At 43.1% G+C, this 17,550-nt stretch overlaps 1 protein-coding gene across 1 annotated transcript in view; it reads left to right on the forward strand.

The window, feature by feature from the left end:
• meiob (meiosis specific with OB-fold) overlaps nucleotides 1–17,550 on the forward strand; it is a 61,525-nt gene that overhangs the window by 30,088 nt on the left and 13,887 nt on the right. The window contains exons 7-10 of the mRNA XM_080206076.1: nucleotides 850–950; nucleotides 1,891–1,943; nucleotides 2,053–2,148; nucleotides 14,094–14,186. Of these exons, the coding sequence (XP_080062202.1) occupies nucleotides 850–950; nucleotides 1,891–1,943; nucleotides 2,053–2,148; nucleotides 14,094–14,186 (343 nt within the window). The remainder of the gene's footprint in view (nucleotides 1–849; nucleotides 951–1,890; nucleotides 1,944–2,052; nucleotides 2,149–14,093; nucleotides 14,187–17,550) is intronic.

Here is a 17,550-nt window from a genome sequence, read left to right on the forward strand (position 1 = left end):
ACAGGCCCTTCGGCCCAACGAGCCCGCGCCGCCGCATCACCCTACACCTATTCTACCCTGCATGTCTACGAATGGAACCCTACTCAGGTCAGATTCAGGGAAGAAATAGTGTCAATTTGGTAAAAACCGATTAGCCTAAGAGCACATCTTTGGGGTGTGGGAGGAAACCGGAGCGCCCGGAGGAAACCCACGCAACCACAGGGAGAATGCGCAAACTCCCACAGACACAGGCCCAAATCCATGTGTCTGCACAGCCAGCAGTGCTAGTCACTGAGCTGTTGCGGCGCCCGTCTACCGGTCCAGGATCAAGCACACACACCGACATGAAGTACTAGGCCACTCCTGGAACTTCCAAGAGCAGCCCACGCACGACCTGCCGTGTGCATGCCCCTCGTTTGACACGAGGTGGACCTCCACCTGTGGAATAAAGACAAAAATATTAATCTTACAGCCTGCCTTTCCGGTGTCTCCCGAGGTTTAACCCTATTTAATAGCCCCTACCATATCCCTCCATTCTCGTTTCACTCATGTGCCTATCTAACTGCATCTTAAACGAGTCCAACGTTCCTGCCTCCACCACCCTACTCGGTAGCGCGTTCCAGACCCCCACAACTCTCTGCGTAAAGAACCTTCTTCTCACCTCCAAATTATACCTCTCCCCCTCAGCTTTAAATGATGACCTCTTATGGTTTATTTTTCTTCATTATTCCAACTGAAGTAGAATTCAATTTAAGATTGAAATCTTCAAAGAAATCCACTGTGACGTTAAACCCTTGATGTTTATGTTGAAAATATAATTATTTCATGACTGTATTTGTTTAAAGATTAGAAAAATAACATTGCCTTAAGGTAGGGGAACACAAGCATTTTACCACAGCAGACAGAAGAAAAGGACAGCGATGTGAAGTAAGACTGTTTGATGAAACTGTACCGTCATTCCTAATGAACTGGTTAGTATTTTTTTTAACTTTCAACAAATGTAGTTAACTAATTTTGGAAGTGGCTGAGATAGATTTTGATGGGCTGTTCAGATTATTTATTATCATTTATTTTAGAATACTAGCCTTTTTATCTCTGCGGTAATGCATCCAACTGAGTCTGGTGCCCTAAACTTGTCTTTCTGGCAAACCTTTGTCATACTGCTTTACCATTGCTGGAAGTATTGCTTGCAGCTTGTTTTTTCTATCCTATTAACTCTATATTCTTATGTAAATTCCCATTTGTAACATCTTTTTAAGGCTTAGAAGCCTGAGCCTTTCAAGTTAATATAATTACTTCCTTTGATACCAGTGATCAACCTGTTTGTCCCTCTCTGAACTTTTCTTCTAGGCTCTAGATGATGCCTTTATGTCACAGCAAGCAAAACTACTGTATGATATCAAGGCACCACCTGGCCAAAGTGCTGCACAACTTCAGTGTGATCTTAGAGAATTTGAGCCCAGTTGATTACTGGCATTTCTCTTTAACCTCAGATGTATAGCATTTGCAATTGTAACCAGTCTCTGTTAGTTTTTTCATCCATTTAAATTTAGAACATTGAAATTGTTTGCTTTGTTTCCGTATAGAAATGCTTTTAGAACTTTCAAAATAAAATCAATACCCAATATTAAAGAGTAATGCTATGCAACATTTATTGATTCACATAAAACAGCAGATTGTGACATAACATATAGTGCTTTTGATATTTCCCTGCTTTACAAATTGAAGAGATAAACCATTTACACGGTAGTTACTGAAATAAATTGGGACATTATTATCAGAGTAGATAACCATATCCTTGCATAATAGTGATTAATTCTCTATTAGCAATGAGAAAATAACAAAATTTTTGTGTGTTTGGGGAAAGTAACCGTTTTACTAGCTAACTAATTATATGTATAATTTCTGTAGCTGGGATAATGAATCTATACAACTTGCACAGACATGGATACCCAGGGAAACAGGTATTGAATATGTAAATTTATGTGAGTTATATTTTTCTTATTCTGAAGTTAATAATTCTGCAGCAAGCCTTAATACATTTTATAGATTTGGCTTTTATAACTGTTACAGTACTGTTCATAGCTGATGTTCGAGTAAATTACGACAATTTTCGCAACAGCATGGCTGCCACAGTGATTGCTAAAACGATAATTACAACCAACCCTGGTAAGATATTTCAGTTTTATTACATTTTTAATTATTTTATCATGTCAAAATTGAAGATTAATTAACATTCAGATTGATTTTTTACACTTTAAGAGATATCAATTTATTTATTGCAAGGGGAATGGAATATAAATGTCGGGAAGTTTGTAATAATTGTATAGGAGCACATTTGAAATATTGTGTACAAGTTTGGTTCCCTTTAGAAGCACTTAATTTCATTAGATGCAGTTCAGAGAAGGTTTATTTGACTGAGCCCTGGGAACAAGGGTTGTCTAATGAGGAAAGGCTGGATAGGCTAGGCCTGTATCCTTATGAGATTTTTTTTCAATCATTTATGGGATGTGGCTTCGCTGGCTAGGCCAGCATTTATTGCCCACCCCTAATTACCCCCAGAAGGTGATGGTGAACTATCTTCATGAATCACTGCAGTTCGTGTTGTGTAGATACACTCATAGTGCTGTTAAAGAGGGAGTTCCAGGATTTCGACCCAGCAACAGTGAAGCAATGGCTTCAAGTCAGGATGATAAGTGACTTGGAGGGCAGTTTGCATGCAGGGTGAAACCATACATATGCTCCCCTTGTCTTTCTAAATGAAAGAAGTCATAGTTTTGGAAGGTGTTGTCTAAGGAGCCTTGGTGAGTTTCTGCAGTACATCTTGTAGACGGTACATACTGCTACCACTGTGTGTCAGTGGCGGAGGGAGTGAATGTTAAAGGTGGTGGATTGGGTGCAAATCAAGCAGGCTGCTTTGTCCAAGGTAGCGTTAACCTCCTTGAAGTATTGTTGGAGCTTCTGTCGAACAGGTAAGGGAAGAATATCCCAGCACGCTCCTGACATGTGCCTTGCGGATGGACAGGCTTTGTGGAGTGAGGAGATGAATCACACTCCACAGGATTCCTAGCCTCTGACTTGTTCTTGTAGCCACAATATTTATATGGCTAGGTCAGTTCAGTTTATGGTCAATGGTAACCCCCAGAATGTAGGTAGTGGGAGATTCATCGAAGGTAATGTCTTTGAATGTCAAGGAGTGATGGTTAGATTCTCTCTTGTCGGAGATGGTGATTGCCTTGCACTTACATGTGCGAAAGTTACTTGCCACTTATTAGCCCAAGCCTGGATATTATCCAGATCTTGCTACATTTGAGGTGGCACAGTGGTTCGCACTGCTGCCTCACAGTGCCAGGAAACCGGATTCAATTCTGGCCTTGGGTGTTTGTCTTTATGGAGTTTTCACATGCTGTCTGTGTCTGCATGTGTTCCTTGCGGGTGCTTCGGTTTCCTCCTACAGGCCAAAGATGTGGACAGGTAGGTGGATTGGCCATGCTAAATTGCCCCTTAATGTCCCAAGTTGTATAGGTTAAATGGATTAACCATGGCAAATGCGCAGGGTAATGGGATAGGATGGAAGGCCAGGGTAAGATACTCTGTCAGAGAATCAGTGTAAACTCGATGGGCTGAATGGCCTCCTGCACTGTTGAGATTCTATGACTCTATAATTTGGACATGGGTTTCTTCAATATTTGAGAACTTGCAAAGGAAAACGAGAGGCGATCTTACTGAAACATATAAAATCCTAAAGGACATTGACAACGTGGATGCTGAGAGGATGTTTCTCCTTGTAGGAGAGATTAGAACTCGGACACTAAAAATAAGGGAACTCCTGTTTAAAATAGTGATGAGAATTTTTTTGCCCAGTGGGGGTCATTGACCTGTAGAATTCTTTTGGCATGCGAGCAACGGAGGTAGGATCTTTGAATATTTTTAAGGTTGATTTAGATAGGTTCTTGATTGACAAGGGTGTCAAAAGGGGATACACGTGAAAGTGAATATGAGACCGTGATCCGATCGGCCGTAGTGTTATCAAACGTTGACACAGATGCGAGAGGCCGAATTGCCTATTTCTGATTCTAATTCATACGTTCGCATGTAGCGTAGAAAGTTTTGCATTGTCATATTAGTTTTTTTTTCAGTGAGAGACAATATTGGCTCAGAAAATCAGGATGTAGAATCTGTCTGCATGGAGCTAAGAAACAACAAGGGGTGAAAGATATTGGTGGTAGTTGTCTATGGGCTTCCAAGCAGTAGTGATGAGATAGGGGGCAGGATTAAACATGAAATTAGAGATGTTTGTAACAAGGGTACTATAGTAATCATGGGTGACTATAACCTACATACAGACAGGGCAGACCAAATTAGCAGTAATACTGTGACTGATTAATTCCTGGAGGGAGTAGGAGATTTTTTTTAGATCAGTATGTTGAGGAATCAACTGGAGAGCAGGCTATTCTGAATATGTTTTGTGCAAAAAAGAAGGATTAATTGTTGTGCAGGATCCTCTGGAGAAATGTGACCATAACATAACAGAATTCTTCATTCAGATGGAAAACGGGTCCTGAATCTAAACAAAAAACCATGAAGGTTTTCATGGAGTTGTCTATGATAGACTGGGTGCTTCATTAAAAGCCATGAAGGTGGGTAGGCAAAAGCCAATATTGAAGAAATCAATGCATGCATTGCAACAGCCATACATTCTTCCCTGATGTAAAAAAAAGGAACAGTGACTCCACCCATGGCTAACAATATAAAGTAAGGATAGTATTAGATCCAAAGAGGAGTCATGTAAAGTTGTTAGAAAAAGTAGGAAGTACACAGATTGAGAGCAATTTACAATTCAGGAAAGGAGGTCCAAGACCTTGATTAAAAAGGGAAAAATAGAGTTTGAGAGTAATCTCGCAAAGAACATAAAAACGAACTGTAAAAGCTTCTATAAAAAGTATGTAAAAAGGGAAGTATTAGTCAAGACAAATGTAGGTCCCTTATAGTTTGAAAGGGAAGACTTTAGAATGATGAGCAAGGAAATGACAGAGCCGTTTACACTTAATTTATATTGTTTTCACAGAAGAAGACACAAATATCTTCCCAGAAATTCTGGAGAACCAAGGGTTTGTTGAGAAGCAGGAATTGAAGGAAATCAGTATTAATAAAAAAATTGTACTGGAGAAAGTAATGGGACTGAAAGCTAATAAATCCCCAGGTCCGATAGCTACATCCCAAGTAGTAAAGGAGGTGGCTATGGAAATGATAGACATTGTTCGTCATCTTCCAAACTTCTATAGATTCTGGAACAATGGCAGCAGATTGGAGAATGGCAAATGTAATCCCACTATTTCAAAAAGGAGGAAGAAAACAGGGAATTACAGACTGGTTAGCCTAACATCAGTAGTAGGGAAATGCTAGAGTCTATTTGAAAGGATGTTAGTATATATGTTGGGCATACCCCTTTAAGAGAACGAGTTAGGTGACCCGGGACACAAGTTCCTCTCTGGGTGGAGCTTGCCAAGCCAGTCTTGTGCTGACTGTGCTAGAGATATGATGTGTTAATAAGCAGTTCAGTTATTTTATTCCACTTGCCTTGTGATCTATTGGTCCATGAGTAGACCTCACATAATAACTGGCTGGCGACAAGGTTGAGACATGGCCCACAGACTGTGTGTCACTGCTGATTCTTCGGAAAAAGGGAGAAAGATTGACGTTATCTTACATTGTGAAAATGGCATGAATCGCCAAGGTACCAAGGTGGACATGAGGGAACAGGCCTAGGCATCAAGGGAAGCGATTGCGAGGGAACGCAAACCACTTTCGATACTACTAAAGAGATACTGGGAAATGGGCTGAAGGCAGTGGTCACAAGGGAACTCAAGCTACATTCGGAGACCAGCAATAGGAGAGGAAATTTTCCACCGGGGAGCACCAAGACCATCGTGGGACAAGCGGTCACAAGGGGACTAGGGCTGCATTCAATAGGAAGAGCAGGAGAGCACATTCAGTGGGGGAGTAGCAGCGCAATGCGTGCAAAGAATGGCAAAAGCACGTGAAAAGCAGCTACAGAATGCAAAAGTGGAAAAGAACTCCCACCAGCGGGAACTGAAAATGCTGAGCCAGTTCAGGACAATGGGACCATTCAGTGAAGACGTGGAGAGCTGGACGCTAAACACGGAGTGTTTTCATTCACGTTTTAAAGCCAGTAATGTAGAGGACATACTTGTGGCCGCAGTCTTCCTGAGCACCATAGGCAATAAGATATTCGTTACATTAAGAAGTCTCACAAAACTTGAAAAGCCCGAGCAGAGTTGTGCCAGATATTAAGGAAACATGATGCCCAAAGCCACTTATGAAAGCAGAACATTTCTGATTTTATTTTAAAAATTGGAAGAAGAATCCATTGCTCAATTTGTGGCCATGTTAAAAAGACAAACAGAGCAATGTGAATTTGGTGGGTTCCTGCCAGAAACCTGGGACCATTTGTTTGTTTGTGGGATCCACAACAAAGCAATCCGATGGAAATTTTTGATTAAGAAGATCTTAGATTTTAAAATGCCTTTTGAAATAGCTGCTATGGAGTCCATGTGAACACAGTTGGGTGTCAGTGCCCAGGCACACACAGTAGCTGAAGCGCAGCAGAAGCTGCTGTCAACTGCAGAATGCCGCCACTGTGGCAAGTCTGGCCGCATAGGGTCATTGTGCTGGACTCGTGAAACCCAATGCCGCAGGTATAAGCGGGTGGGGCATATTGCCCAAAATTGTAGGGCGGAACTGAAAGAGGAAAAAGGGAGTTGGAGTGAGACAAACCTGAGGGGAACAAGCAAGAGAAGGAGAGGGAGTCCGCCAGATTTGCAGCGGAAGTCGAGGAACTTAAATCTCCAGAATTCCAGCTTAATATATCAACTGTTCGAGGAGAAGCCAATAGATTCTGGGTTCTTTGCAAGATAAAAGGGAAGGTAATTAAAATGAAAGTGGACATGGGATCAGTGGTATCGCTGATTCTGGACTCAGTACAGAGACAGATTGAAAACACTGCCATTGAAGCTGTTCAAAATCACTTCACGTACTTATACGGAGCAAGGGTGCCACTGAGAGGGTATTTATTACTGTCTCATGAATTTGGATAAAGTGAAAAATATTGTTTCTTGCATGTTATACAGACAAAACACACTGTTCATAGAGTACATAGGGGAGAAGGAAAGGAGAGGGTGCAGTATATAGTGTTGCAGTTACAGATAGGGTATAAAGATCAGCTTAATATTTGGTAGGCCCATTCAAAAGTCTGATGGCGACAGGGAAGAACTTGTTCTCGAGTAAGTTGGTGCGTGACCTGAGACGGAAAAAGGTGGAAGGCAGTATGTCTGGAGAGTGCGGCACCCTTGATTATGCTGGCTGCTTCCCCGAGGCAGCGAAAAGTGTAAACTGAATCAGTGGATGGGAGGCTGGTTTGCGTGGTGGACTGGGCTACGTTCACAACCCTTTGTAGTTTCTTGCGGTCTTGGTCAGAGCAGGAGCCATAACAAGCTGTGATACATCCACAAAAGGTGCTTTTACGGTGCATCTGTAAAAATTGGTGAAAGTCATAGTGGACACGCTGTATTTCCTTAGCCTCCTAAGAAAATAGAGGCATTGGTGCTCTTTCTTAACAGTTGCAAAGCAGGTTGTTGGTGATCTGCACACCTAGAAACTTGAAGCTCTCGAACATTTCCACTTCGTCACAGTTGATGTCGACAGGGGCACGTCTTCCACCACGCTTCCTGAAGTCGATGACTATCTCTTTCATTTTACTGATATTGAGGTAGAGATTACTGTCATCACACCATTTCACCGTATTCTCTATCTCTTTCCTACACTCTGTCTCACCATTGTTTGAGATCCAACCCTCTACTGCGGTGCCAGCTAACTTGAAAATGGAGTTGAACGGAATTTGGCCATACAGTTATAGCGTATAAGGATTGAGGACAGGGGACTGATGTTAAGGATAATCGTGGAAGAGATCTTGTTACCTATCCTTACTTATTGCGGTCTGTGGACTAGGAAGTCTAGGAGCCAGTCACAGAGGGAGGATTTAACCCCACGCCATGGAGTTTGGAGATGGGTTTGTTGGTATAATGGTGTTGAAGGCTGAGCTGTAGTCAATAAATAGGAGTATGTCGTAAGTATTTTTATTCATTTGTTGGAAACGGGCATCGTTGGCTGGCTATCATTGTACGTGGTCAAAGACGACTACGCTGCCTTGATTCAAGGCCCCTGGCTGCAGAAATTAAAATTAAACTGAGGTGTGTTCAATAGGCTGGTGGATTTGAGTTTACTGGATGTCCTGGAGAACTGTAAAGACACGTTTAAAGGGACCCTGGTTGAGATGCAAGTAGTCGAGATTAAAACTCAACCGAAGTCAGAGACTTCATAGGCGCATCCGGTACCGCATGCCATTCGGTTGAAGGTGGAGGCTGAATTAGAACAACTGTTGAGCGTGCGGGTGCTGGAACACGGGCACCCAAGGGTGGTGCAAATGAAGGAGATTGTCGGGAACTATCTTTGGTGACTTAGTGTAGACTCCAGATCGAGGAAAGGACAGGTTCTTGTGAATCGTGCACTATGGTACAGAAGGCATCACCGTTGTCGTTCCTCCACCCATGGAACTGGCCTGAAGCTTCTTGGCAAAGGGTCCTTATAGACTTTGAAGGTACAGTGGAAGGAAAAATACTATTGGTATTGATCGATGTCCACTCAAACTGGCCAGAGGTAGCAATTATGCAATCAGTGTCCACAGAGGCAACTATAGATCGACTCAACAAATTGTTTGCTTGATTTGGGAGTCACGAAAATGTGGCGAATGACAACGGGTCACGGTTTGTGATGAAGGAATTCGAGAAATATCTCAACCACCAACGAATCCGACACCAAGGTGCGGTCGGCTCCATACCACCCTCTGGCCAGACAAAATGGTTTGTCGCTGGGTCGGAAGGAAGCACACAGATCAGCTGATAGCCACCCCACATCAAAGGAAGGAAGCCCTCTCTGATCCAGAATTGTTACAGGTGGAGCCAGAGAAACTAACTGAGTCTGCTGTTCCTGAAGCAGAGGTAATTTTCCCCACAGTGGAAACGTTGGCAGAGCCTACTGGAGACAGTAACCATGCGAGAGAGGATGTAATTAGTAGAATAGATAAGGAAAAACCAATGGATGTAGTGTATTTGGATTTTCTGAAAACTTTTGATAAAGTCCCACATAAGACGTTAACGTACAAAGTTAAGGCACATTGTTTTGGGGGTAACATGTTGGCATGGATTGGGAATTGGTAAGGCAGGAAACAGCCAGAAATTCAGGGAATAACACCCGAGAAGACTCCTGAGGCAAGGAGACATTGGTCCAGGAACCGTCGTGTTTCAGACAGAGTGATTATATCTATGTGGATATATAAGTGGATATTAATATCATATTCACACTTCATGTCCATGTTCTTGTATATAGGTGAATTGTTTTTTATATATGGATTGTATATATGTTTGGTTGCATCATTATATATTTGTGTTAAAAATACATGTTATTTTGGGGGATTTTGAAGTAAGAGGGGAGGAATATTATGTATGTTAGAGCATGCCTCTTTAAAAGAGTGGGTCAGGTGACCTGGAACACAATCTCCAGTCTGGTTAGAGCTTGCCAAACCACTTTTGTGCTGACTGTGCTAGAGACGAGATATGTTAATAAACAGTTCTAGTTTACTCCAATTATCTGTGGTCTCTTATTAATCCATGAGTAAATCTCATACATAATAGACGTGCTAACAGGACACTTAGAAGGTATCAACAGGATTAGACAAAGTCAACTTGGATTTATGAGTGGGAAATCATGTTTGACAAACCTATTACAGTTTTTTGAGATGTAACTACTGGAATAGATAAGGAAGAAACAGTGGATGTGAAAACTTTGGGTTTTGTGAAAACTTTTGATAAAGCCCCACATAAGATGTTAGTGTACAAAGGCACATTGTTTTGGGGGTAATATGTTGGCATGGATTAGGAATTGGTAAGGCAGGAAACAGTAGGAATAAACTGATCTCTTTTTGGAGTGGTGACCGTGACTATGGGGTACCACAGGGGTAACTGCTTGGTTTCTAGCTATTCATAATGTAAATGATTTGGATGAGTGAACCAAATGTAATATTTACAAGTTTGCTGATCTCAGTAAAATACGACAATATGGTAATCCTTCAAGTTTTTTTGATACGTCCACTTAGATTTTATAGAATTAAGTTAACTTGTTGGGAAATTAAATGCCTTTAAAAATAACTGAAGTTCTTGGCAGTATAAAACGCTCCTAATCCAAGTAGTGAATGGTCTGGAAGTAAATTAAAATTTTACTGCTCTGAAATCAGGCCTCAGAAGAGGCCAGTGCAACATTTCAATATTGCATTCATGGTTATTGTTACGGTAATAAGGTATTCCATTTAAACTCCAGTTTCTGCCAGATTGTGAGTAGATGTCAAAAGCAACAGTTAAATGAAGGACCGGTTGATCTGCTCTTGTTGGTTTTGGTTGAATGTTGGCCAGGAGATCTCCCACCATTTCAAAGAGCTCTACGTACTCCATACGTTCATTTTAATGATGGGAACCTCAGTTTATTATCTTAACTAAAGGATGGCAGCTCTAACAATGCAGCTGTCCCATTAATTTACATTTGAACTCTAAATTCTGGAGGGATTTGAAACCAGGGGGGTGATTCTCCCAAAAGTGCTGAAATGGTGGGAAAACTGTTCGAGATCACGACTGTTTTTTCAGTGCAACTTCAGACTTGAATCTCCCCACTCTGTGCACTTCAGAGTTCACAATCATGAGTATTATTAAAAGCTCAGAAGGCAGGGCCTATTCGCGCCAAAGAGCCTGAAATCGGCACGATGAAGTGGGAACTCCTGCATGCACACATCACTGGGAGATTTCTGAAAAGACTTCCAGGTCTCTCCATCCCGTGAACATATTGTCTTCAGTGCTGCCCTGCAGAGAACTTGCACAATCCCAGCTTGAAAGCATCCCCTCTCTTGAATGGGAGCCTTGAGTATTGCACCCTTCCTCCGCCCGGATGTTGCAGCTGGTTAGGAGCCCTGAGTATTCTCCCCCCCGGAACCCCGGTCAATACACCACTCTACAACAGACCGGGTGGCTGCTGTAGCAGGTCCCTGCCTCGGTCTCGAGCCTCCGCACAGGCATCATCAGCCATAACCTTAGCAGATAACCCTTGTCACCTAGTAGACATCCCAGAAGCCTGGGCTGGTCTTCAAAGGACCTGGGGATGTCCGACTGCCTGAGCACAAAGCTATCGTGGACGCTCCCTGGGTGGTGTGCATCAACCTGCATGATTTTGAGCTGGTAATCACAGACAATTTGGGCATTCAGTGAGTGGAACTCCTTCCTTTTCACAAATTGCTGTGGCCCTGCATTGGGGATGCCACAAGGCAATGTATGTCCCATCCACTTCTCCCTGCACATTGGGAATCCCGGTAATGAAAGCGAAGCGGAGAGCCCTGGCTTCCTGCTCTGCACAGTCCACATCAAAACCTGCCCTGTCTAGGTATACAGGGCATCTGCTGCACACATCTATGCATGGAGGCCTGGGAGATCCCATTTAGGTCACCAATGGGTGCCTGGATTGATCCAGAGACATAGAAATTCAGTGCAGCCTTCATCTTCACATCCACAAGGAGCAGGTGGCCGCCCCTCCCCTGAGGTGCCTGGTGTGCGAGCACTTCACAAATGCGTCGCACCGTAGTCTTGGAGAGGCGCAGCTGACGACAGCATATCTCCAGAGGGCCTCAGAAGAATTGTGGGCCCTGTACCTCCTTGGCCTCAGCAATCTCTGCATTCTGTGCACTCTCTCAGGAGACTATTCACCCACCTCCTGGCCCTCAGCGGCAGCCCACTGCCCTCCTTCCTGAGGGACTGGTAGTGTCTGTTCCTCCGGTGATCTCTCCACACCTGCCACCTCCTGAGCCGCCTTCTCCTCCTCCGTCCCTGCTGCCACCGCCGTGGCCAGCTCCTGATCGAGCAAACTGAGATCCATCTGCACAGTGGGGTTTGGAAAGAGCGTAAAATGACAAATTATTCTCATTGGTTGCATAGAGCCAGCACCACCCCAATCCCTCACTTGGCAATCCCACTTGTGGGAACTGGCAACCCTACACAATCCACGGTGCAATGCGTGACCCAATTAGGGTTATGTGAGATTTCCGAACGTCGGCACAACATTGTGGAGGTCAGTGTGCAGTCATGGGCAGTGCATATCCTCGAGCCATTGCTTTGTACGCAACTGCAACATCCATTACAGGCATGTTTTGCTGGTCTGTGTCATAAGGCAGGGTCAGACTGCAAAGCAGCACCAGATGTGTGCCCAGTGACAGCAGATTCCATGCAGTCCATGTCTGAATCTCTGCGCCCCGGCCTGGAGCAGCAGCAGCTTCATCTGGTTAGGCCTCAGTCAGCGCGTGGTGCACTCCTCCCCCACCAGTACTCAGTCAAGTCCCTGACCACACCCTGCGGCAAGACAATACCACTGCAAAGTGCCCTGGAGGGGAGGGGTAAGCAGGACTCTTTGACAGGACCTCCCACACTGAGCTAGATGGCTGCCTTGTAGGGGAGGTGTCAGTAGGACTCCTTGGTGGGGCCTCCCACACTGAGCTGCTGCGTTGTCCTGTAGGGGAGGCGTCAGCAAGACTCCTTAATGGGGTCTCCCACCCTGAGCCACAGTGCTACCCTGGAGGGGAAGGATGAGTGGGACTCCTTGATGGGGCCTCCCATACTGAGCCTCAGTGCTGCCCTTTAGGGGAGGGGTCAGCAGGACCCCTTGATGGGGCCTCCCACTCTGAGCTATGGTGCTGCCCTGGAGGGGAAGGGTGAGCAGGACAGGACTCCTTCATGGAACTTCACCCAGAGAGCTGTGAGAAAATAGAAGCCCCCCCAGCCCCAGATATCACTGGTCCATGGACCAACACATGAAGATAGCAGGAGGAAGGCCGCCAGGCATCTCCAGGGCCTGCCTGCAACATCCCCTACGCTCTGCTAGCAGCACTTGCCTCCTGACACCAGTTCAAGGCTGCCACGCCAGGTTGAGGCTTTTATATATCTACTCTGATTTGCACTAAAGTGACATCATGCCAAAGAGGCGGGAGGTGCAAACGTGGGCAGAGATTGCCATGTTGATCCCGATAATGGCACGCTAAGGTATGTCAAGTCATGCAAATCAGCGGCACACCGGTTTTCTGCACGTTCCCGGCGCCGCCATTTTTCTCCGGTTGGAAGATGCACGCAAAAGATCATGCGGAACCCAAAAAATGGCCGACACACGCATCTCCTGGCCCGACCCACCAGAAAAGTTGTGGGCCACGATGGGAGAATCAGGCCCCGGTTTTCTGACTATCACACTGACCGTCATCCCAAGTAAAATCAGTGACGGAGCATTGGTTTTCTTGGGTATCTTAACTACATTATTAATAAACTACATTTTCTATCTGTAATTTTAATATTTGCCATGGAGCTACCTAAATCTAAGAATAGAAAACAATGCATTAATGATATTTTAAACAGACTTTAACCAATTCCTTTTAACCCTAAGAGCTTTGGATTTTTTTTGGTTTGTTGATTTAAGGGGTAATGATGTCATAGATATAATGGATGGAATTTTACAGGATTGATTTTAAGTGTCAAGCTAGCATGAAAATGGGAGAGTTTCTGAACCATTTTTGGGTGAGATTTTGCGCCCATCAGTGGGTGGGGCAAGCTGGTACAATGCCACCCAATCTATTTTTGTAAGGTCAGTGATATGTATTTAGTACATTCTATATTGTATTATCATAAGAACATAAGAAATAGGAGCAGGAGTAGGCCATCTAGCCCTTCGAGCCTGCTCCGCCATTCAATAAGATCATGGCTGATCTGAAGTGGATCATTGAATAAGCAAATCATATTTTTCTCTGTGGTGTCTGGATTATGATTCACTGACGGAGATATGATTTAATTATAATCTTTTTTTGAATTGAACAGAAAAGAACATTGTTAACCTGATATATCTAAAATAGTGTGATGCAACACAAATAATTGCATTATTGGTTTGCTTTTCTTTCTATCTGGAAGACACCAAAGAAGCGAGTCTGCTATATAATTTTGCCAAAGAATATGCAGAAAATGATGATGAAGATCCAGAGCAAACAAATGAATTAATAAACTGTAAGTCATTGAGTTTTATATTTGAAAATTTTGGCTCGTTATATTAATCAGTGATATAAAAATTAGACAAACTATGCAAACTGTTTCATTTAAATGTGGTAAGCAGCTGGATTTTCCTGTCGTCAACAATGTGAGAGCACTCCCACTGACACCAAAGTTGCTCACAAAGTTCGACTGATCGTCATACCGTAGATTTTCCTTTTCCCAACACCATTTGGAACATATGCCAAGTCAAGGTGATCTCCACTCATCCAGCAATAATGATGTCATCAAGCAGGGCAAACAGCTAATCACATGGAAGCTTTCTCCTGGAAGTTTGAGGCACTGATTATCCTTCTCTTTTTAATATGACTTCACGGACTATTAAAGACTTAAAGGTGTACATGGGATTAAGATAGTGTTAAGAGAGAGTTTAAGTAATCTATATTTGTACTGTGTGTGTTAGAAGTAAGATATGGGGGGAGTCTCTGGGCCCACTAACTCTGGTCACGAATCACGATGGCCAAGAGAATCAGCAGAAAAGTGGATTTTGTGCCAAGCAACAAACCTGAGATCATCTCAGGCCCCGCTGCCAATCTCAATCGGATACCCGCTCATAGCAGGAAGTAACTCGATGCATATTCAAAACCACGGAACTGAATATAATTAGTGGTCTTGCAGCCTGAGCCAAATGGTTCTTGCTATTCACCTGGCCTCCTCAGCGGAATCTGCAGCAGGCAAGCTTTTATACGTCCTTACAAGCAAGGATCTGATGGATTGAATCCCAGGGGTCGAAGAAGCACCACCAACTAACCCCTCAGCAGTGAAAGGCATCCTCCCATCCCCTAACACCATACACGCATGAGGTTTATCCCCCCCACCCCCACATTCGGCCTCAGACTCCCACTCAGCGTCCCTTCGGGCCAAGCACCTTGGCAGTGCCAACGCTCCCTCCTGGCACTAACACCCTGTTGCCTGGAGCCCGTGGGGCAGTGTAGACAGAGGTTAATCCTAATGAGCTGACCAACAGATTGACGTAGCTTCTGTCAGGATAGACACTGCTAACAACAATGGGAAACCCTCCAGATTTCTAGCTGAATTGGGCATTTAGTCTCAATTCAGAGAACCGCAGCCATAATTTTAAGTTTAATTTATTTTATATATTTAAGTGCTAATAAAGAGTTAAAACTTAAATTTAGCTTCATGTTAAACAAAGGTGCCTACAAATCTAGGTTTTCATTTCATTTTAAACTTTGCCTGCATCGTAGTTAAGATCTTACGACGTAAAAATAGTTACAGGAGTAAAAATACTAAGCTTAGCAACGAGCACAATGGGCATTGGCTAGCACTGTTGCCTCACAGCACCAGGGACCCAGGTTCGATTCCCAGCTTGGGTCACTGTCTGTATGGAGTTTGCACTTTCTCCCCGTGTCAGCGTGGGTTTCTTCCAGCTGCTCCGGTTTCCTCCCAAAGTCCAAAAGATGTGCCGGTTAGGTGCATTAGCCATGCTAAATTCTCCCTCAATGTACCAGAACAGGCACTGGAGTGTGGCGACTAGGGGATTTTCACAGTGACTTCATTGCAGTATTAATGTAAGACTACTCGTGACACTAATAAACTAAACTTTAGAGGCCCACATTGAAAATCAAAAGCACTTGAGCTTTCAGTTAGAACTTAGCAACCGAGAGCCAAAAAGCATACCACGGACCGCCAGCATAGGCATGAGGGACAGAAAGCAAGTCCTGGAAGCTAAAGAACAAGAAGCCCCAGAAACCAGAGAGGTCCAGGAAGTTAAAGGAACAGAAAACTGGGAAAAGAAAGTTCTGTTCAATGAAGTCAGAAGCAGAGAGGGGGAGGCTTCCAGTTTAAAACAGGGATGCACAGTACAGACCTGGAGGCATTGGCTAGCAAGAAACGAGACATCCTAAGGTGGTGATCCTAAGGTTGGTGACACCTCAATACAGCCTGTGAAGTAGTAATACACTACGATGTGGCTGGATACCGATGAGATAGTGTGGAATCTTGAATCCATGTGGCGATCATGGGCAGAGGAATACTGAAAGGAGAGGTTGAAATTCTGGATGTAGATCCTTGGTGAAGATCCAAGATAAAGTGTTGCGTCGGAGAAGGTTCCGAGGTCTGTTCTTTGAAAGTGGAGTTTGGAAACCCTCGTTTGTAAGTTAGAGTTCCAGTGAGACTTGTTGGCTCCATGTAATAAGCATTGGGGAATTTTATGAGAAATCCACAGAAGTTGTTTTGAGTGGTTTTGTTACTTGGTTTCAGAGTGTGGTGTGTCTGACCACATTTCACCTATTGGTTTACATGGACTGTGCATTTCTGAGAACATTAGAATGTAAGATTTTGTAACTTGTGTTATCCTTTTAAATCTGTAAAAGTGTAACTGGGGTGAAAGAGTAGAGTATTATAGTTAATATTTTCTCGTTAAATAATGTTTCATTCTTTTGTTATGAGTTAATCATTTCTGTGACTTTACTCATCTACATCTCCAACCAAAAAGTAAAAGCTAGGATCTATCGAATGAGGTTCCACAGTGGGACCTGACTGTCCAGTAGTAACATTAGCTGGGATTGTAACAGTAGACAAGTGATCATCTTAAAAACCTTTTACAGAAGTGAAAAATGTGCAATTTTTATCATTATATAGAAATTTCACAGAGCTAAAAAATAAGTTTTCAGGCCAACGAAGCTGTTCACCTGTAATTAATAAGTTAGTACCCCATAAAATACTCAAATGAGCCTCATCATCAAGGTGCAATTTTTTCGAGAATTTTTACAGCAAGACTAACAGCCGGTCAGGTTCTCATCAGTTCAGTTATTTCTATTTGATTGCAACGTAGGGGCTTCAAAAGCGCATGCTTTGGTGAAGCATTAAATCGTTGACTGCAACTTCTAGATTTCCACATTAAACTGTATGTATGCAAATTCCAGAAGTTAATATAAGTTTCAGAGAAGTAATAAAAGTGAACAATTTCACCATCATTGCCACTGCAAAGTCCAAACCATGGATTAACAATTCTTCCAATTAGTATACAAAAATTAAATTCTGATTTTGAAGAACCACTCTTGGATTTTAGATATATTTGAGGTTGTATTATCCTTTTTATCAAACACTTAAGATGTTGGCCAATACAATTACAGTCGATTTTGCAATTTTGTAACAGCTAGTCTTTGAACAACGTCAAGATTACGTGACATAATGTGAGATATTTTTCCACAAATACAACAAAATTGAATATATTATGCAGGAGAATCTAACCAAAGAACATGCATCAAATAACAAATACCGTAAATGACAAGATGTTTGTCATTTTATTAACATGATGACGGAAATATTATGCTTATGAAAGAACATTAGTAAGGGGTTT

Source organism: Carcharhinus amblyrhynchos, chromosome 18 (genome assembly GCF_965287045.1).
Source record: "Carcharhinus amblyrhynchos chromosome 18, sCarAmb.v2.hapA, whole genome shotgun sequence".
Taxonomy (NCBI): Eukaryota; Metazoa; Chordata; class Chondrichthyes; order Carcharhiniformes; family Carcharhinidae; genus Carcharhinus; species Carcharhinus amblyrhynchos.